Genomic DNA, 23,389 nt, shown 5'->3' with positions numbered 1-23,389 from the left:
GTATCCTTGGTAACATTCATTCTTCAACCAACCCCATAATGGAACAAATTATAACCTTAGATCAGGAGGAACTCACATTAGAAGAGGAATATAGTTCTCTGACTTTCTCTTTGTTTCTCTCCTCTATCTATATACCAGTTTCTATTTTATTCTTGGCCTTGCTCTTTCTAGAGCTCTCTCTCTCTCTTCTATCTACATCTATATCAGCGTCTCTCTGTTCTTTTCTGTATCCTGAGTATTAACTCATCTGTTCTGTCTGTCTGTCTGTCTGTTTCTTTGTTAATGATTTTTTAACTGGTGAATGTGTTTTTGTCTCTTTCTATGCCGGTCTCTATTAGTCCATCTCTCTGATGTTCTCTGTTGACATTTCTCTGTATTGTTCTACCTCCCCTTGTAATTCTATGTGATTGTCACTCCTGTCTCTTGTCCTCTATGTGTCTCCGCCACTCTCTTATCACACTTTCTTCTGTGCATTCAACTGAAACTAAACACACTGCTCAAGTCTAAGCAGGGGCCATTTACAAAGGAAGCTAATTTAAAGAAAATTCTCAATCCAATTTTCATGGATTGATGAATACACTTGCTCTAAGAATGGATTGTCCATGTGTCAGTGGCATTGATGATCTATTTTTCCACCAGCCCTTGTAAGGGCCAAACAGAGGTTTTGTATAAGGAATAGGTGTCAAACTCAAGGCCAGCGGGCCATATCCGGCCCGCGAGATCATTTTAGATAGATCTATTATTTTAATTATTAATGGCCCGGCGATATGAAGCCTATGATTGTAAGTTAATACCAATCATAAAAATAATGCTTGCTCAGCAGTCTTCTTCATAAGAAACGGAATTTGTGAAGTGAAACACTTTGTAGTTATAGCAGAGACTGAGACACATGAGAACAGGCTGAAAAAACGGAGGCAATGAAAGCTGCGTTCGCAGGCGCCCGACTAATCCGGCCCGTATGAAGCTGCATTTTGCCCAATCCGGCCCGTGACCTAAAATGAGTTTGACACCCCTGGTATAAGGCATCCACCTGAGGTCCTTGGGTATTAGACTAGAGTACCAGTCATCAAGGAATTGTCTTTATTGCTATTGCCCTGTTTAGAACACACCAGGAAAGACCACATTGCCCAAATGATTTTCACTGAACAGCTGAATGAGTTACACTAACCCAATGTTTCAGTCAGTGAGACCTCACCACCACTCTTCCTATGTAGGCATGCGTCAGAATCATCTCAGGTTTAATATTACTGACATACAGTATGTCATGAAATTTGTCATTTTGTGGCAGCAGTACAGTGTAATACATTAAAAATACTATAAATTACAATAAATACATATAAAATATTAAATTAAATAAGTAGTGCAAAATGAGAACAAGGATAGTGCAGGGCTGTGTTCATGGGTTAGTTTATTGTCTATGATGGTGGAGGGGAAGAAGCTGTTCCTAAAGTATTGAATGTGTGTCTTTAGGCTCCTGTACCTTCTCTCTGATCGCAGTAATAAGAAAAGAGCAAGTCCTAGGTGGTGGGAATCTTTGATGATGGATGCCACCTTTTTGAGTCATTATCTTTTGTAGATGTCCTCAATGCTGAGGAGGCTAGTGCCCATGATGGATTTGCCTAAGACTGTCCAGTGGCCCCTCCATACCAGATGGTGATGCAACCAGTTAGAATGCTCTCCCAAGTACATCTAAAGAAATTTGATAGAGTCTTTGGTGACATCCAAGTCTCCTCAAACTCCAAATGAAATATAGCTGCTGCAGTGCCTTATTCATAATTGCATCAATATGTTGGCCCCAGGATAGATCTTCAGAGATGTTGATACCCAGGAACTTGAACTTGCTGGCCCCTGTATGAGGACCAGTGTACATTCCTTCAGCTTCTTGAAGTCCACAATCAATTCCTTGGTTTTACTGACGTTGAGTGCAAGGTTGTTGCTGTGACACCACTCAACCAGCCGTCTCAGTCTCACTCCTGTATGTCTCCTCATCAGCTCATCCTGGTGCTGTCTTTCAAATAAGGGATTAGACTGTGGTCACAGCTGTCAGTTCAGGTGGACGTGTAACATCTCACGGCACTCTTTGAAGTACAGAGTGCTTTATCAGAAACATATCAAAGATCTTTCATTAATCAAAGGCAAATGGGCTGCTCATTCATCTCACTGCTGCCTAAAGAATGTTTCATTTATTGATTGAACAGCCTACATGAAGGCAATTTAAAAGTAATTTATTTTGTGCAATGCTCAAAGAGGCAGTTTCTTCTGATAAATCTTTATTAAGATTCAGCTCTTGGATTAAAGCAAAGCTCTTGTTATTTGTAATATCTTGCCCTTTGGGAGCAGCTCAATAATCCACGCCAACACGTTTGCAGTGGTTTAATTGTAGTTAAGATCCGAGTCTGCGATTCCCCTAGAATCATATTAGTTGCAGTTTAAGACTACGAGGGCTTGCACTTACAGCTTTCTCAGTGGCAGAAGAAGGTTGTAGATTCACACACGTCCTCTGGGAGCAAATGTGCTTTTCTTTCAAATACTTGGGCTGTTTCTAATTAATTTTCAAAAATGGAAAGGACCTTCCTATCGATTATTCATTGCATTCACCCTTTTATTTGATGGGGGACGGAGACAGAAGAAAACACATCCCTAATATTAGGATGGGGGATGAGAAGCAGAGTACCAGGTCAGAAGGCGGAGGGATGGAGAGGATGATATATATCAGGGCCAGTTAAAACAGGCAGGAGCAAAATGATAGATACTGTATTTTAATGCTGGGAGTATTATGGGTAAAGGTAGTGAATTTCGAGCATGGATCACTGTATGGAACTATGATCATGTGGCTGTTAGAGTCTTGGTTGCGGGATGGACAGGAATGGTTGCTTAATGTCCCAGGGTTTGAATGTTTTAGAAAAGATAGAGATGGAGGTAAAGGGGAGGGGGAGTTGCACTACTAATCAGGGACAGTTTCACAACTACACTCAGAGGGGACATAATGGAAGATTTGTCCACTGTGTCTATATGGGTAGAACACAAAAGTAGGAAGGGTGCAATCACTCTGATAGGATTATACTGCAGACCACCCAATAGCCACCGGGACATTGAGAAACAGATATACAGGCAGATTAAGAAAAGGCGTAAAAATAATAGGGTTGTCATGGGGGACGTCAGCTTCCCTGATATAACTGGGATCTTTTTAGTGCAAGAGATTTAGATGGAGCAGAATTTAACAGGAGGGCTTCATAAATCAATATTTAGATTGGAGATAGTCCATCAGGACGAGTGGTTGCACTGGATCATAATGAGCCTGGCTAGGTGCAAGTTAGGGAAGTGTGACCATAGCTCCTTAAATTTTAAAATAGCTGAAGATAAGGATAAATAATGGACTTCCCAGAAGAACTTTTAACTGGAGCAGGGCAAATCATGAATACATTAGGCAAGAGCTAAGAAGAGTTCATCGGGAACAGCTGTTTTTGGGCAAGTCCACATCCGACATGTGGAGGGTGTTTAAGAATAATTGTACAGAGTACAGGACAGGTATGTTTTGGTCAGAAGGAAGGACAAGGATGGCAAGGTAAGAGAACCTTGGATGTTGACTTGAGGTGATGACTTTAGTCAAAAAGAAAAAGGAAAAGTACTGTATGCAATGCCTAGGAAGGTGGAATCAAACAGAGCTCTTGCAGGTTATAAAGAAGCTGGAAAAGAACTTAAGAAGGCAATTAGGAAAGCCAGGAGGGGCATGAAAAGTTCTTGACAAGTAGGATTAAGGAGAATCCCTAGGCACTCTATAAATATATCAGAAGCATGGTATTAACTAGGTTAAAGGTGGGACAAAGGATATGGGGGGGAAGGGAAACATTTGCTTAGATGCAAAGGATGTGGGTGAGGCCCTTAATGAGCACTTTACATCAGTATTTGCCAAGGTGAAGACATGGAGGATAGGAAGATCAGTGCCAAGAAAATTAATATGCTAATGCATTTTAAAGTAGGAGATAATATTGGGTATCTTAAAGAGCATCAAAATAGATAAGCCCCCAGGGCCTGATGGGATATATCCCAGGTTACTGAGAGAAGCAAGTGAAGAGATTGCTGGGGTCTTGACCAATATCTTTGTGTCTTCTGTAGCCTTGAGGACTGCCAACTAGATAATGTTGTTCCATTCAAGAAGGGAACCAGAGATAATCCTGGAAACCATAGGCCAGTGAATTTCACATCAGTGTTGAGGAAGTTACTGGAGAGATTTCTTAGGGATAGGATTGATGAGCATTTGAAAAACCATGGCCTAATTAGGGCAAGCTAGCATAGCTTTGTACGGGGCAAATTTTGTTTTACTGAATTGTTTTTTGATGAGGAGACATGGGTGATTGATGAAGGTAGAGTTGTGGATGTTGTCTACATGGATTTTAGTAAGGTGTTTGACAAGGTCCCTCATGAAAGGCTCATCTAAAAGATTAAGATGTATGGGATCCATAGTAAATTGGCTATTTGGATTCAGAACTAGCTTGTCCAAAGAAAGCAGTGGGTAATGGCTGAAGGGACTTACTCTCGCTGGAGTTTTATGATTTGCAGAGACCTGTACTGTCACGATGTGTGCTGGCAAAGTTGGAACCCATGTGCGGAGGAAAGGCAGACTTTGATGTAGAGATGGCAAGCAGGGTTTATTCTGTGGCATTCCTAGGGCATGGTTGACAGTTCACCCCAGCATTCCTAGCATCCAGTACTACTTATTGTTCTTGTTTTAAAATGCGCTTGTGGAATTATGGTGAGATGTTCAAGTTCACTTATTGTTACATTTTAGCTCGGGCTATACAGTTGTTTGCTTGTGTGTTTGTGTGTCACCCTGACTATACCCAGGGGTGTGTAGCAATCACCTCCCCTGCCTGTATGTGACTGAGCAACTCTCTCCCCAGGTCATTGTGCTTGGTCTGTTATTATGCTTGTTGCAATAAAAACTGCGGTGGAGATAAACAAGCTTTTCTCATCTGTCATCATGGACCAAATACTTGCCACAATTCATAAGAATTCCAGCACAACATTGGTGGCTTAGCCGAGCAACAACAAGAGACTTAACATTCTCAAAACTAGGACCCCAGGGTTAGTGCTAATCAGGTGTCCACTTACATAATACAAGTAATACGGAATCCCCGATCTTATCAAAATAAACTTAACAAGTTTAAACATAAAGCTCCAGGAGACTGCAAAACAAAGAGAGAGTCCCTTAAGGAAAAACACAAGGAACACTAAATGATTAATAACTCTCGCTGAACAACAATTAATCAATTCAGTTGTTCTTAAAGCCCTCAGAGCCCAACACACTCTGGCTCATTGTACAAGCCCAAAGAGCTCATTACATGTACTGAGATCTCTGCTGCTGCTGATGTACATAAATGACCAGGATGAAAATGTGGATGGTTATGCTACTAAGTTTGCAGATGAAATGAAGATTGGTGGTGCTGTAGGTGGTGCAAATGACCGGCAAAGAATACAATACAACATAGATCAGTTGCAGATACGGACAGAGAAATGCCAGGTGGTATTTAACCTGGCTAAGTAGGAAGTTTTGCATCTTGGCAGGTCAGGTTTAAGGAGACTGTACACTGTTAAGGTGTACTGTAACAGTGTTGAGGAGCAGAGGAATCTTGGGGTCCAAGCTGGTAGCTCTCTGAAAGTGGCTATACAAGCTGAAAGGTTTGTTAAAAAGGCATCTGAATGCTTACCTTTATTGGTTAAGGCATTGAATTCAAAAGTCAGGAAGTCGTTGTAGCTTTGTAAAACTCTAGTTAGTCCGCAAATGAAGTATTGCATACAGATCTGGTCACCCCACTATAGGAGGGATGTCAAGTCTTTAGAGAGGGTACAGAAGAGGTTTTGCCAGGACATTGCCTCAATTAGAGGGTGGACAAACTTGTGTTGTTTTCTCTGGAGCGGCAGAGGCTCAGGGTAGATCTGACAGAGATTTATAAGAATATGAGAGGCACAGATAGAGTAGAAAGACTGTATCGTTTTTCCAGGTCCTTTAGAGAAGGAAGCCTACCACTCTCACCAGTCAACGTCAGCCCTCACCAACAATGTTGGCTCGTAGTTGCTTAGTCCAGGGCCAGTTCAGGATGGACAATAATTGCTGGCATTCTACGATCAAGCAAATAAGACAAATTCCGTAGACTGACCGTGGTTCTGATCCCCTTTATTTCAGCTAATACAGTGGATTGTGATTAATTGGGACACATTGGGACCAGTATATTCTCTTGATTGACTGTAGATCAGCGCAGACAGCCAGTGTAGATAATGGACTGCCTTCATACAATGCTATCGATGATTACATCCTCTGAATCTTCATTTTAGATGTAAATTTAAGATGATTGCTGATACCATATTCTTTGTAGTTTCTAACTTATTGAAGTAATGAAACTGTTTCATTTTCACTTCCGGCTGTTTCTGGTATCTCCAAGCTACAGTTTGAAGCTGCAGTGAGCACAATAGTGAACAGTGAATTGTCTTACTGCTTACTTCTTGCCAACTACTAGTGACAAAAATCACTGATTTTTGAATGCAAGCATGCACAACTGATGCTATTTAAAAACTGTTCACTCTAAGCAAACTCTAACAACCACACAAATGCACACGTCCAACACTGGTTAGAAACTGTTCAGTAATAGTCTCCTGTCCCAATTAAGTGGTGCAGTGTCCTAAATAAGTGAAGGGAATCCTGGCTATTTTCATGATTAGTTTTTGTTCTTTAAGAATAAGTGGCTACCATGATTAACTGATGGCCCAATTAACGGGCATCCACTGTAATTGGATTTCAGTTTGGTCCTTTCCCTGTGTTTTCTCTTGCTTCTCTGATAGATCTTGGCTCTCAGGATGAGGACCAGTTGCCAGGCTGCATGGCTGTTCTTCTCCTGATTTTTTTATTTTGGTCCAAACAGCCTAAGGCCTCCAGGACTCTATTTCTTCTTTCACCTCTTACTTCCCAAAACTCCTCACCCTAGCACCCTATAGCATTTTCTGAGCGGGCCATTTATCTGTCAAATAGTCAGCTCATCCCATCTGTACTGGGCTGTTATTCTGCCTAGTCCCATACATGCTAGGACCATAGCCCTCCATAGCCTTCTCATCCATGTACCTATCAAAACTTCTCTTAAATGTTGCATCAAACCGGCATTCACCATTTCCACTGGCAGCTTGTCCTGCACTTTCACCATCCTCTGAATGAAGAAGCTCCCCCTCGGGTTCCCCTAACATTTCACTTTTCACCCTATGACCTCTATCCTTTCCCAACCTCAGTAGAAAAAGCTTGTTTGCACTTACCCTCTCTATACACTCATAATAATATCTGAAAACTTGAACAAACAGAATGTACTCCAAAATAAGTCTGGATAACATTGACAACATACGTACTCTCAGTGTCCACTTCATTAGGTAAACCTATACATCTATTCATAGATGCAAATATCTGAACAGCCTGTCATCTCAATGCATAAAAGCAGGCAGACATGGTCAAGAAGTTCAGTTATTGTGCAGACCAAACATCAGAGTGGGGAAGAAATGTGATCCAAGAGACTTTGATTGTTGGTGACAGACGGGCTGGTTTGAGTATCTCAGAAACTGCTGATCCGTGTTTTTCATGCAGAACAGCCTCAAGAGTTTACAGAGAATGGTGCAAAACAACAAAAAACAAAACATCCAATGAACGACACCTCTGTGGGGGAAAAAATGAGAGGTCAGAGGAGAATGGCCAGATGGTACAAGCTGAAAGGAAGGCAACAGTAATTCAAATAGCCACATATTACAACAACAATGAGCAGAAGAACATCTCTGAATGTACAACATGTTGAACTTTGGAGTGGATGGGCTACAGCAGCAGAAAACCATGAACATACACCCAGTAGCCACTATATTAGCTACAGGAGGTACCTAATAAAGTGGCCACCTTGTCTGTGTCTGTATCTTTTCATGCGGTATTTTAAGCAAGAAAATCCACTCAACACAAAGGATAAAAAGGTGATGGGATTTTGTCATTTTTCCAAGCCTGTATGTCACATATCATATCTTTCTCAATAAGCACAAAGTGACATTTATCAAACTGCACAGTGCACAATTCAGTAAGTAATCAACACCTCAAGGCAACAGAGACATTCCTCACTTCCAGGGCAGGGTTAGACCAATTCCACCTACGGTATCTATGTTGACATTTACTGGAACAAACAGACTAATCCTCAATACACAAGAACCTACAGATGCTATAAATCTTGAGCAAAACACACAAAGTACTGGAGAAACTCAGCAAGTTAAGCAGCATCTATGGAGCGGAATAACCAGCTGACATTTCAAGCCAAAACCCTTAATTATCCAAAATGTCAACTGTTTATTCCTCTCCATTGATGCTTCCTGACTTGCTGAGTCTCCAGCATCATGTGGGCATTGCACAAACTGTTCATGTTTTCTAATTCAAATTATATCAATGTACAACCTAGATATGCCAATTTATGTTAAGCCTTTGTCAACCTTTAGGTAATGGCTATCAATAAGTGGTGAGTATATGTAAATATTTAATGAATGTATTTTAAAATTCATTTTGTGTTTTTTTTCAACATCTGGAGGTGTATTTTAGTATATAACCAGTGAACGTATATAACAATATTTGACCAACTTATAATGCTATTCAGTGAGTTTATAAATATTCAGCCACTATATATGAATATTAACCTGTGTGTATAATGTTCTGTGCTAACCTGCTAATATTTAACTCCAGTGTATACAATATTCAGCCAGTGCACATTAGTATTTAACACAGTTAAATATCAGTTTCTGACTGGCAAAGGGTGCCAATTAATTTAAGAGACTGTTTTTAAAGTTTTCAAATTCTATTTTATTTCTAGATTCTGTACTCGGGTGTTAACAGCATGAGAGGGATTTTTTTGAAAACAATGCTCTTGCTTAAATTTCAATGCTATTGTCACTTTCTAGTGTTAGATAAATGTACAGCTGCAATATTTCTGACCCAAACTTACTCTGCTTAAATTGGGATTTGCTCAAACTGTAGGCAACTTCACCCTTCTCACTCTCTTCTGTAAAGTTAATCTCTAAGCTGCTGCCACCTCTCTCTTCTCACCAGATGAACTCTGTGACGAAGGAACATTGTCTGGAGATCATTGATAAATTTGAGCCGTGTCTCGAGAACCAGAAGCGAGGCGTCCTTGGGATTGATGGTAGGTTCACGCCTCCTCTCTTCTGCATTTCTACTTGTTGATTTCTCCCCGCCAAAGTTCTATGGACTGCCAAGATGCCATTCTGTCCATGTCTACCCAGATAGTAGAGATTACTCCTATGAGGGCATCAGAGGAGAATTTGACTTGCCCCTTCTCCAGTATCTCTCCTTATTCATATGTGCAAGCACCCATACCTACCTATTCACCCAACCTCACTATATCCTCACATGCCCAAGCTTACAATTTTCCAGCAGGCACCAGAAGTGAGTGGACATCAGCTGATGTTGTCTCAAGGAAGTATCTTTCCCAGGGAGTTTGTTACTCAATGATGGTTCTGGGCCTGTACTCACTGTTTAGGACGATAAGGAGGAATCTTGTTAAAATCTACCAGATATTGAAGAGCCTAGATATAGAGTGGACGTGGAGAGGATGTTGCCAACAGTGGGAGAGTCAAGGACCAGAGGGCCACGGCCTCAGAATAGAAAATGTCCCTTTAGAACAGAAATTCTTAACATGGGGTTTTGTGGATAGATTCCATGGGGTCTGTGAACTTGGATGGGAAAAAAAATTACATCTTTATTTTCACTAACTACTAACTGAAAGTTAGCATTTCCTTCAATTATGAATGCAGGCAACAAACCAGAGTAGTATTAGCAGTACCTGTGACTGTGTCACCAATAGAAATCCCAGATATTTTTAGTTCACATTACAAATATCGCAAACTATTGTTTACAGCATGTTCATCACTACTTCAAAATTACAGTACTTAATAGTCTCTACACTAGATCAAACTCAAATTTAATTTTAACTTCCCATATTTTAATTGTATAGTCTTGTTATTTAATATGTTAATAAAGAAATACATGTATTACTATATCACAATTTTGTCAGTATCTTGATAACTGTGTTTCAATATAATTGGTTTATTTTGTAATTCTTTGTATTTTATTTTATATATTTAAATACATTATTTGAGGAGGGGTCTATAGGCTTCACCAGACTGGAAAAGGGGTCTGTGGCATAAAGAAGGTTAGGAACCCCTGCATTACAACATAAAGGAGGAGGAATTTACTTAGCCAGAGGGTGGTAAATCTGTGGAATTCATTGCCACATTCAGCCATGGAGGCCAAGTCATTGGGCATATTTACACTGGAGGATGAAAGGTTCTTGATTAGTAAGGGCTTCAAAGGTTACAGGGGGAAGGAATGGGGTTGAGAGGGAAAATCAATCAGCCATGATCAAATGGCAGAGCAGACTCAACAGATCAAACAGCCTAATTCTGCTCTGGTCGAATGGCCTGATAGTATAGTAGAAACTCACTGCTTGGGAATCTTTGCCCTTCCAGCCCATTTACCAGGTTGTTGGTTTTGATGGTTTAACATGTGAACAGGTTGTACAGCCCTTTAAACCTGAATCATGGCTAATCTGTATCCTAACTCATCCATCTACCTTCATTGCATTTTAAACCCTTTTCTGATAGGAAAAAATCTTTCAATGTTGGTTAAATTATGATTTAAGCCGGACAACTGGCCCTTTTCCCCCCACACTTCTGCCTCTCTGTCCTCAATGCATTTTAAACTTATTTATCTCTTCTTTTGGATTTCCATCTAAGTGGAATGAACTGCAATATAAATCTTTCCATCAACACCCGCAGGTTTCACAAACTATATGCGGAGCCCAGCTGGAGATATCTTTAACCCCGAACATCACAAAGTGACCCAGGACATGACACAGCCTCTGTGTAACTATTACATTGCCTCTTCCCACAACACCTACTTAATGGGGGACCAGCTGATGTCACAGTCACGAGTGGACATGTACGCCTGGGTGCTGCAAACTGGTTGTCGCTGCGTTGAAGGTAAGATCAGAGCTAATGCTTTCTCTTCTGGATTTGTCCCCCCCATTGCTTTTTTTGTGTGGAGTTTCATGAAATTTCCTCCCACATTCTAAGGTGTACAGGGTTAGAAGGTTAATTGATCACGTGGGCGAATTGGACGGTGTGGCTTTGTTGGGCTGCATAGGCCTGTTACCGCGCTTCGTTTCTAAATAAAAAGGATAAAACAATAAAAAGCGTCAAGTAAGTAGCAGGTTCATTTCCCCACCAAAAGATTGTGGTTTCAAGTTTTGCCCCAGAGTAATTAAAGTAAATTTAGGTGAAATTCAGGGCTGTACTGAAGGAATGCCACATTGTTAAAGATGTAACTGTAAGGTTAAAGCGCTTTTGTACCTATTGAGTCCATACCAGCTCTCTAACAGAGCATTTCACTACATCCAGTCTCTGGCCCTTCTTTTTAGCCATACAAACTTCTCTGAATTTATTTATACAATTCCCTCTTCAAGGCCACTATAGAGCTTGCCTCCATCACATTTGCAGGCAGTCCATTCCTGGCCCGAACTATAGGCTGCCTAAGCAAGTTTTTCCTTAAATAAAAGGGTGGAGTCACTTTTGATTGTGCTTTTCCATGGGACCACAGGTACTTTGTCACGCACTGCCTCTTATGAGTAACTATGCTGCTTTGCAGTTGACTGCTGGGATGGTCCAGATGGCGAGCCCATTGTTCACCATGGCTACACCCTCACTTCCAAGATCCTCTTCCGAGATGTGATTGAAACCATCAACAAATATGCTTTTGCTAAGTCTGAGTGAGTACCATGATGCAATTTAACAGTTTCAGTTTTTGGTTTAAAGTGGCAGAGAGGGATGGCACACAGTTTTACCCAAGATTTGGAAGAACCATTATTCCTTGCAAAGGCATATGTCCCATCAAACACTAACAGTGCAGGCATAGCACAGGTTAGATACAGAGTAAAGCTTCCTGTACACCTTCCTATCAAGCACTGTTCAAGAAAGACATAGAATGGACTAAAATCAGGGTGGTGAACTATGACACACATGCCCAAGATGACATGTAAAAAAATTTGCTGGCACACGGCATGCAGTGCCACTCCATATTTCTTTAAATCCTACTCTTAATAAAAAAAGATGCATCATGAATATCTTTACTACCAAATGAAGCAGTAAATGATTTTCTACAACCCAAGATCAATGAGATTTTTCCATAGGAACATTTCACACCAGTTTGGTGCCAACTAGAAGGTTATAAGAACACGTGACAGTGGATGATATGTTTTGAAATCCTCGCAGACCTGGTGTACATGTCAGTATTTGGATAGTAATTCTTACAATAATATTACTATTCAAATTTCAATTGTCTTTTTAAAAAATTAAAATTAACATTCTTTGAACAGGTTCTATAAAATGCTTCATTTATTTCAATGCCTGTGTTATACTTTTATTAATAATAAAGCAATGAATACATTTAAATAAGTAAAATGACTCATCTATCTTTTTTCCTTAAAAGATGTCCATTAATTACTGTTACTAATTCACTAATTAATGATAATCTCTGTTCAAAATTACCACGGCATACAAGAAAATTTTTTAGAAGGTTTTATTGCCAGTTTGGACACAGGCTCTGACAAAGGTTCACAACCCCAGGACGAGATACAGAGTAAAATTCCCTCAACACTGAGCCATCAAACACCCTACATACACAATAACATTCCCACTATACTGTCTGAGTACATACTTGCGTACTGGTGTAGTACAGGTTAGATAGAGAGCGAAACTCTCTCACACTGTCCCATCAAAAGCTCCCAGAGGAGCTATGGTAAGTTGCAGAATAAAGCATTCTCTACAACATGCGTTGCGGGATTGAATTTCTAGGCCAATGTATTTTAAAGTCTTTAGGGTTTGCGTTGAATTTCTGGCTTGTTTTTGGATTGCAGATATCCAGTCATCCTCTCCATAGAAAATCACTGCAGTGTGCCCCAGCAGAAGAAAATGGCCCAGTACCTATTGGAGATCTTGGGGGACAGACTTGACGTTTCTTCCGTGCACGCGGACAACGTGACCCAGCTGCCTTCCCCTGAGAGCTTGAAGGGAAAGATTCTTGTAAAGGTACCAAGACAATCAAATTTTCATTAATACTGAGCAAGTCTTGATGAGGTCATTGGGGTCACCTGCCTTAGAGATTGATTGGAGGGTAATTAAGTCTTGGCTGAATTCAATTTGTGAAAAAGATAACTTGAAGTTCATTTTTCCAATGTTTCCAAGGTAACATGCTCCCTTCCTCCTGTAACTTAAATTGGAAGGCTGCTATTATGAAAAAATCAATTAACATTAATAAAATAGCATTTGACCCAAAATATAATCACTGCTGTGGTTTGGGGAAAGGATCAATCAATTCTCAGCAACCTCCCATGAAAATCAATCAGGTAAGGCCCAGATATCTATGGTGGTGATAAGAGCATAATAAATAGGTGCAGCAGTTGGTCGTCTGACCTGCTGAGCATGCTCTGTCATTCAATAAGATCATGGCTGATCTGGCCATGGTCCTGCAGTACTACCACTCACAACCCTTAATTCCTCTGCTGTGCAAAGATCTATCTAACTACTTTTAACAGCTGCTTGGACAAGCTTTAGCCTCCAGTGTAATACACCCTCCAAGTGACCCTGTCAGTAAGGCACAATTTTAGAAGCATGCATAAATCCCAGTGTTGGGACCCATCTGCCTACTTTGGAGAGCCAGATGTTGCTGCAAACACATACCTGCAACATGCCCACAGCCCAATGCAGATCTCATTTCTGACCCTCCCCCCCAAAGGATCTGGCGATAAAACAAAGTGATACAGGTTCAGGATAGGTGTATGTTCTTGGCTTCAGTGTGAGTTGAGTGGGCTCAGTCTGTAACAGGTAAATATGCCAACAATGCTTTTTGTTAAGTCTAACTGTACAAAGGTCTTTTGAAATTATTTCTGGCTTCGTTGGAATTGATAATGAAAGCCCAAAGGTCTGAGAGGGGTTCTCCAATTCAGAAACACAAAAGATTCTGCAGATGCTGGAAATCTTGAGCAGCACGCACAAAATTCTGGAGGATCTCGGGAAGTCAGGCAGCATCCGTGGAGAAGAATAAATAGTGGACCATTCATCAGGACTGAAAAAGCAGGGAGCAAAAGCCAGAACAAGAAGTTGGGGGGAGGGAAAGGAGAACGAGCTGGCAGGTAATAGGCAAAACTATGTGGGGGGGTGAAGGAGGGTAGGTGGGGGAGGGAGGATGAGGTATGAGGTGATAAGTGGAAGATGTATGGACCTGAAGAAGAAGGATTCTAATAAGAGAGAGCAGCAGACCCTGGACGATAGAGAAGCAGGAGGGACACTAGATGGAGGTGATGAGCAGATGAGGAGAAGGGAAGGGGTGAGAGAGGCTAGAATGAGGAATGGAAACAGAGTAAAGGAGGAGGGGGAGAAGTTACTGGAAGTTAGAGAAATCGAGGTTCATACCACCAGGTTTGAGGCTACCCAGGCGGAATATGAGGTGTTGTTCCTCCAACCTGAGGACCTCATCAAGGCTATGTATGACAAATTGGGAATGGGAAGTTGAATTGAAATGGGTGGCCACCAGGATATGCTGCCAACTAATTGCATGTTTGAGACACCTACAGAGATGAATGTGTTAAGGTGAAAAGTGGACAAATTGTTTAATTAGTTATTGTTAGATGCTGATTGAGAGCTATTTTTAGCCAGGGCCTTGGGAGAACTCTGTGCATATGCAATCTTTTGATAACTACATGTAACTAAAACCATTCTTTCTGTGATTGTTTGGATCGGGGGAAATTATTTTAACTTGAGGGTGAGTTCCGAACAAAGATGCATAATTGGAAGGTGGTTTCTGGCAGATTGTATAAAGTATTCAGGAGGAATTTCTGAACATGGAGCATGGTGAGAAAATTCAAAACAACTTCAGGGGATGGTTGAAGCAGAGAGGGTTTGAGGGTCTGATATCTCCACAGCAGAGATGGGCATAGAGTGACTCAGGGCCTAAGTGCGAAGAGGTAGTTAGTGTTGGAGGAGATACCTATGGACCTTAAATCACTGTAGCTGGAGCTCAGTAATATTCTTACCTCTGAGATTCAAGGTTACAGGTTCAAATCTCACTACAGATGTATGCACACAAACCTGTGGGTTTACACTCCAAAGCAATACAGAAGAAGGTGGCGTGCTTCAGACCAGGTGCTAAACCCAGGTCATGTTTGCCCTCTCAGGTTCCTGTGACACTCTTTTAATAATGGTTATCTCAACCAATGTCACTGAAAACCAAACCGATTACTTGCCCAATAGTAAATATGTGGGAGGTGCTCTCCTTTCTACACAGTGCATGAGCAAAAGAGTGATAGAGATGTAATCAGGGCCTTCGGCCCAACTCTTCCATGCTGACTAAGTTGCCAAACCTGAACCAGTCCCATCTGCCTGCATTTGGTTATATCCCATTAAGCATTTCCAATTTATGCACCTGCCTGAATGTCCTTTACATATTGCAATCGTACCCACTTCTACCACCTCCTCTGGCTTACACCCACCATCCTGTATGTGAAAATCTCACCCCCAGCTCCCTTTCACTCTTTCCCCTCTATCCTTAAAGTTATGCCATCTGGTTTTAGACTCTGGGAAAATTATATAACGTGATCAATCACATTATCTATGTCGCTCATGGAGAAAGCCTCTGCCAGTCCAGACTCTCCTTACTGAATGGATTTTGAATAAATTATTGAATGCATTTCAATATAAATACAAGTGTTTCAAAGTCAAAGTAAAATTCATTATCAAACTACATACACTGGCTTGAGATTAATTTTCTTGCAGGCATTTACAAGAAAAAAAGAAATACACCAGAATTTACAAAAAAAACTATACATAAACAAAAATAAATAGCCAATCTGCAAAGGAAGATAAATTGTGCAATTAGATAAATAAATAAAATTACACTGAGAACAGAAGTTATAAAAAGTCCTTGGAGTGAGAATCAATTCAGTGTATGGTGTGTATAGTTACCCACGCCAGTACAAGAGCCTGATGGTTGTAGGATGATACTCTTCCTAAAGCTGGTGGTGTGGGATTTAAGGTTCCTGTTCATGCTGCCTGATGGAAGCGGTGAGAAGAGAGCACGGCCTGGATGGTGGGGTCCTTGATGATGGATGCTGCTTTCTTGTGGCAGCGCTCCGTGTATATGTGCTCAGTGGAGGGGATAGCTTTGCCTGTGATGGACTGGGCCATATCCATGACTTCTGTAGGTCTATCCTTTTCTAATTAACAACGCAAACCAGTTGGGTGAATGGATTCTATATAATGCTTTCTAATCTGGCTAGTGCCAGACTGAATCCTATTGTTATCATCTCACCATCCCAAGACAATGACTTCCATTGTCCATTCCCTTGTGACTGTCTCCTCACCTCATTTGCTACTTGATTATGTGGTTCCTCCCTGTCAGCCCTCAGCACTCTCAGTTACCAGTCAATACTAAAAGTCACCCTACAGATATAACAGGGGTACAACACTGTAGCAGTTACTGCACTAACAGCCTGAGTCTAGTCCATTGATTTAGGCGCATAGTTTGGATTCCACCATGGGACCTTGAATAGAGCTTGTCCCAGTAATGGGATCCATGAAACCTCTTGTTGTAAAACCCACCAGCTTCATTAATGTTCTTCAGGGAACAAAATCTGACACCCTTATCTCGTCTGGTGTTTAAGTGACTCCAGGCCCACAAATGTGGATGAACAGTAAAATACTTGCTCAAGGGTAATTATTATGGAGAGTGAATGCTGGTATTTCCAGTAATGGCCGCATTTTGTGAAACAATGGTAAAAAAAATATGTAGCATCGTACGTGACTGACAAACTAATGATTGCCATGAGGTAGAAATGAGAACTGGAGGTGAATAACTTGCTGACTATCTCTGTTTTACTTCACCTGATCTAAATTAGGCAACCCTGGAGAGATTGGGGACACATTTGATTTATGCAAAACTTCTGATCTGATGTAAATTTCACATGTAATGAAATTGTTCACAGAAAATAAAAAAAACTGGGTCATTTAAGGAAAGCACCTGTTAAATGAACCAAGGTGAATGTTTTCCTTACAATGACACAACTGCTGGATGAAGAATATGATCAGTCAAGAGCTGTGAGTCATGTCTGTGAATCTGCCGCTCTTTTAATGGTTTGCTTTTCCTTCAGTCTTCTCCCCTTACACTGCAGGAAGAACTGGGAGATTCCCCAGCTTGGTCCCCTTGGCTGTTCTTCATGGCTGAGGCCTAGCATCCATCAGACCTGTTCTTCCAGACCCACAATATCAAACCCTCAATGTTGAAATTTTGGTTTTAAATCCCTCCATGTTTTGCCTCCCATCTATCTCTGTGACCTCCTTCCACCCTGCTACCCTCTAAGCCACACTCTCCATTATTCTCGTCTCTGTGTGAGCCTGACTGGTGGCTGTACCTACAGGTGATATGTCTCAGCTTAGGCTAAGAATCGAGCTGGTTATCATCTGGACTATACTGCCCTGAGAAGACAGCGAGATCCAACTGCTGATTGCCTTTCAGTGACCTGTGCCTAACCTACGAGTAGGGTTCCTGGCATTGCAAAGAGCTGTGATGCTTGTGCATTTTTAAATAAAGATTGGTTTACTCTCTTTATAAAACTATTACTTTGGGTCATTCTTTCCTGAAATATTAAAATGTTGCCTGATATCTCAAGTGATACTGAAAATGCGATGGAACTAAATGTATATATTGAGATAAAGCCTCTGGTCCTCATCTTTCAGATTCACTTTGTAATTTCTGTAAATTGTGAATCAGACTGACACATCAGAGCTGTCTTCAGGATCTGTCTCCAGTCTGTGTTCATAAGACAACTTCTGCAGTTGGATGAAAGGTCTTTATTTGACAGTTGGCCTTTTCCATGGAGTATGACTTATCAAATTGGATTCAAAGGCACTAGCACAAAGTTTTAAATTACCATCGACTTGGGTAAATCTCTCATTTTGTTTTCTGTCCATTTCTTTTGCTTTTTCCATAAATTTTTCTCTCTTACTGGACCTCATTTTCTTCCCTCTTCAATATCTTTTGTTCCTTCTTTCCTATCCCTCTCTCACCTTGTTCCCCATCTATTTACTCTTCCCCTTCTCCTTTTCTTCCCCATTGCTTTCCCTTCTCTTGCTGTTACTCCCTTTACAACTATTATCCTCTTTCCCATTTCCTTCTGACTATTCCATCTCAACTTATACTTTCCTCAATTCTTCTTCATATTCCCTTCTTATTTTCTTTTCTCCTTTGCATTCTTTTCACTCTCCATGGCTTGCATTATCTTCTCTTCCCATTATTCACGTTGCTCACCACCTCTTTCTCATTATCCACATGCTTTACTGTCTCTGCCTTTCCCATGCACCCTTTCCCATTTCTCTGCTATCTTTTATTTGCATTGGTTGACCTCTCAACCATCCTTTTCACCACCTTCACTGTTTAATCTTTCTTCTCATTATTTGTTTCTGCTTTATCTCTCCTGCTCTCTCTCTTTCTGTCTCTCAACTCCCCCCCCCCCCCCCCCCACTCGCTCCTCTGTGCTATCTTTTCCATTTCTTTCCTCTCTGGCATATCCACCTCTCCTACTTCAGGGCAAGAAGCTATCTGCAAACATCAGTGATGACGCTGAGGAGGGTGAAGTATCGGACGAAGATAGTGCAGATGAGATTGAAGATGATTGCAAGTTAATGAATGGAGATGTAAGTAGAAAAATATAAACTGAACATTTCTATTTGGTTCTCATGCTGTTGTGAACAATAACACTGTCTTAATTTTATACGGATAGTAATTTTGAAATGTTAGAAATGGAACCACTCTAACCCATTAGTCCCTTTTATATGTAGTGACAAAGATTGCAATTATCCTATTTTGACAATCATTAATGATGATTATTAAAGGTTCAGATGTTCCTTGAAGGTTGGTGCGGGGGCTGAGAAGGGGATGCAGCATGAGTATAAGGAAGATTGTCAATGCCACAAGAGCACATTTGAAGTTAATTACCCTTTTAAAATTCTAGATGTTGGGAAACCTCCCTGTCACAGTGATTTTCCTGGTTAGTGCAGTGGATCTGCGCTTCTGGGAGAAATTAATGTTGTGATACCATGAAAAATTAGTCACAGCATTCGTGGATATTTAAAACATCCAAAGATAGAGACAGAAAAGGCATCATTAAATTCTTTGGAGTTGGCACCAACATGGGATAATGAAGACTTATTTAATGAGGGCTATTCATCAGGATAAACATCAGAAAGAAAGAGGAAGAGGAAGAGTTTATGTGCTGGACCTCAGACAATTCTGGAGCAGAACGATGAAGTTACATTCTCCATCTGCTCACAGTGTGAAGCATGGGCTTGGGCAGTAGCAAGCAATTTTCAATTTTCAACCAGCACTTGATTGGTAATCCTGTCTGAGGAGACAACAGCACGGGGGTGAATGCAGGCAGGCTACTCCTGGCAGGATGGCGTATTATTCGGTTCTTGGGGGGAACAGAACCTTAAAGCACTGAAATTAGCTTAGCACAGCTACCCTAGCAATGAGACACCATTGAGGGATGTCAATGCCAAATTCATGCCCAGGAAATGTTTGCCAGTGCAGTGCAAAGGGAACTTTACTCTATATCCATGCTGTTCCTGACCCAAGAGTGCCTGAAATGCAAAGCATTCAGTTCCATAACTTTATGAGCTATATCAATTGGGCGGAAGTTTTAAATTAATTAGATTATAATGGTCGTCTCAGACAGTTCTAATATCACACACTGAAAATAATATGTGAAGATTAAACACTACTCATTTTAGGTGTTAGGACAGCAGAGAGAAAGACCTTTGCTCTGTACTGATACACGGTGTACCTGCATTGTGACATTTGCCCTGTCACAGTTCCAGAGAGTAGCTTCTTTCTGCTACCAAGGTTACGTATGAATTATTAATCATCCATTTCATTGAATCTTCCCAGGAATTTTGGTTCCTCTCCTGTTCTTTCTGTTTGCAAACTAGCCACTGTTACAGCTTATGACCCAACGCTATGGCAGCCCTTTCCCCTCCCACTGCTCATTAAAGTATCAACATCTCCCGGGTAAGAAACTGGGTGTCATTTGTTTTTTTCTGCTTTATCCTCCTGCAATATTTTACACCCTGTCTCTTCTGAAAACACTTATTCCATGCTGGAACAACACACACAAAATGCTGGGTGAACTCAACAAGTCAGGCAGCATCTGAGGAGAGGAGTAAATGGCTAATGTTTTGGGCTGAGACCCTTCATCTAAATTCATGATCATGAGGGAAGGGTTAAACTGATCATAAAGAAGGTCAAACATTGGCACAACATCGTGGGCTGAAGGGCCTGTATTGTGCCGTAATGTTCTATGAAATGTCGACTGCTTACTCCTCTCCATAGATGCTGCCTGATCTTCTGAGTTCCTCCAGCATCTAAAGGTTGCTCAAGATGTCCAACATCTGCAGTATCTCTTGTGTTTGTTCCATGCTGAAGGAGGGTTTTCCACAGTAGCTGTCCAATGGTAGCTACTTTAAGGATGCAGGCAAATACATAAATCAGCTGCCCCCCCCAACCCCATTCAGTGCAAAGCCACGCCCTCCCTCACCACCACTTCCAACAAGAGTCATGGAATATCTTCCAGGAGCAGAATGAATTTTGTTTCTATGTTGTGCATTCTATGGAATTCTTTGCAGCTATCACATTGACTTCATGAGATTCTCTCTAATTAAGATTTATGTGCTTCCATGCCTTTTCTTACTGCCTTTTCTTCCTCTTTGATGGCGCATTCATATGAAGTGGAAGGTACCGTTGATTGAACTTGCGGCATCTTAACCCATCCCATTATCCCCACCACTCCCCTCCATTGGCGCATTGATGCTCAAAGGGAGTACTGAGGTGCCTTCCAGATATTAAAGAGGGGGCAACTAATAACTGAGGATTGTGGAGATCATGTTACAGATTAACAGCCTTAAATTATTCTGGATAACCTCTGAAATTAAGACAGAAAATAATAAAAATACATTAGGCAGCATCAGGTCAGGCAGCAGCTCTGCAGAGAGAAATATTGTGTTTTATGTCTGGTTAGCCTCTGTCCTGATCTTTCTAGGGAAGGGAGCTTTCTTAAACTTGCCACAATTAAAGTAAGTGTTACAGCAATTCTAAGTGATTAGGTGGTGAGAGCATCAGTGTAGTGGGAATGCCAACGCCTTTGCAAGTAGCCTGTGATTTCTAAGAAATGAAGGTTAACCTCACAGAACCATTAGGCTCTTCCAACACCTTTGGTTATTATTTCAAAAAATTCTGTGAAGGCCTAGAGTATAGGAATGGGATGGGACTCAGTAGAAACTTCTGGCATGTGATTTGTCATTAGTGTCTCAGCTAGTGTGGTGATTCAGGAGTTAAAAATCAGGAAGTAACTTTTCGCCCAACGCGTGGGAGAGATCCAAGCTACTCTTCCCTCTAAAGGTTGTGGATGCCAAAGGGAAATTATAACTTTCAAGTACAATACTACTTTTGCAGAGGAATGGTGGGTGAATGAAGTTCATTCACAAACATCCCTATCAAAAAGTGGGCTCAGAGAGCTGAAAGTTGTTAGTACACCTCTCATCAAGGAACATAATAGTAATAATAATAATAATAATAAGTACTTTATTGATTCCAAGTGGGAAATTATTTAGCAATATTTAAAAACACATTTAGTTCAGAATAAAAAATGGTATGAAATTTTAGCCTTGGGGCTTACCTGGTGTAGAGAAGAGATGGAGATGAATGGGTGGGTGATGGTTGAGAGCATTCTCTTTGATCACCTCAATGCTCCCAGTGACAAACAAGCGGCTTCATCTTTCACGGTGATGTTGGTGTGGTGAGAGACCTCATTTACTGTCTGCAGCGTCAATCCTTTGGAGTTAGATATGTATTTTTATACGGTGTTAAGAAGAGCCTCAATTTCCCTGAACTGCTAGGATGCACCATCTGGATACTGACCCACGCTGGGGGAGTTATGTAGCTCATCATTACCACATTCAAATAGAGAATTAATGTCTAGTTGGACGGTGCAAGTAGGGTTTTGAAATATCTGTATTAAACAACTCAAGAAACAAGTCTGGTACATCATTAATGTGTGTCGCCAAATGGAACCAACAAACTTGCTCAGTTATAATCTTTGTTAGTCCTGTGTATGTCACAGTGGATAATGAATTTACTCAGTAGGTCAGGCAGCATGTGGAGAGATAAGTGGTGTTACATTTCAGACCAAGAACCATTCGTCTACTCTGAGACTCTTTGAGGGCAATGTTGGATTTCTGACATTTGGATTTAGTTTTACAGCCAGAAACTGTATTGTATGCATTATTCAGAAATTTCCTCTGTCTGCCCATGAATCTCTTTAACTGCTGACTGATGGAGTCCAACAGAGGGTCATCAGCACAGAGGTTTGTCAATCACCATTAGGGTCCTTGGACCTTTCAGCCGTACAGATTGGCTGTTCAGTCAGAGCCTGTCTGTGATTCCATGCATTTGCGATGGGGTCAGCTGTAACATGGGTGACTGTTTAATCTTCTTCTGCAATACAATGGAGGCTGGAAGTTGGGAGCTATGTGGTTGAGGAGATGATGTGTGAAAATGGCTTTCCACCCAATCCCACCCTGTCTGGCTCCTCCCATTTTTAACAAACACAAATTAACACATCTAGGCCTATGTGAGCACAGTTAATTTGGATAAGTGTGAGGTGTTTTCACTCCAGTTAACAGGATACCACTAATGTTCTCCACTGAAGCAAGTTATTCACTATTGTGAATAGGCCAGTGATTTATACAAATAAGTTTCCAAATGATTCACAGAAACATTTCCTGTCCAGGTCACACTGTTCTTGGCCACCCTCAGTGCTCCATTTGGCCATCACCATGACAGTGATGAAGTCCATTGACAACTTGTGGCAGTTGGAACTTTGTATTAAAAATGAAAGAATGTGGTATTTAATTATTATTTAATGGATTCCGACTATTATTTACTTGAATATAGTTGCAGTTGGTTGTGTTACACTGAGGTTATTTTAATAATGTAACTCTCAGAATGTAGTTACATAGTTTCTTCAAAGTTCGAAGTAAATTTATTTTCAACATACTGTAGCGGTGTGCTACACGCAGCGCTAAAATTACGACATGGAGTCGGTAACTGCAGTCGAAGGAAAAAACTTTGTTCGAAATCCTCAGCCTCACTTTTAAGCCTCCCTCAACCTGCCTCCCGTGGCGCAGAGGCTCCAAAGCTCTGTGCTCGCAA

The 23,389-nt window shown here is 41.0% G+C and overlaps 1 protein-coding gene across 1 annotated transcript in view; it reads left to right on the top strand.

Moving 5' to 3' along the window:
* plch2a (phospholipase C, eta 2a) overlaps positions 1-23,389 on the top strand; it is a 310,297-nt gene that overhangs the window by 202,332 nt on the left and 84,576 nt on the right. The window contains exons 8-12 of the mRNA XM_059952164.1: positions 9,107-9,200; positions 10,855-11,058; positions 11,723-11,843; positions 12,990-13,161; positions 18,712-18,819. Coding sequence (XP_059808147.1) covers positions 9,107-9,200; positions 10,855-11,058; positions 11,723-11,843; positions 12,990-13,161; positions 18,712-18,819 — 699 coding nt within the window. The remainder of the gene's footprint in view (positions 1-9,106; positions 9,201-10,854; positions 11,059-11,722; positions 11,844-12,989; positions 13,162-18,711; positions 18,820-23,389) is intronic.

Source organism: Hypanus sabinus, chromosome 27, assembly GCF_030144855.1.
Source record: "Hypanus sabinus isolate sHypSab1 chromosome 27, sHypSab1.hap1, whole genome shotgun sequence".
In the NCBI taxonomy this organism is placed as follows: Eukaryota; Metazoa; Chordata; class Chondrichthyes; order Myliobatiformes; family Dasyatidae; genus Hypanus; species Hypanus sabinus.
The sequence above is the reverse complement of the archived record's forward strand: the minus strand, read 5'-3'. Positions and strand labels throughout refer to the sequence as shown.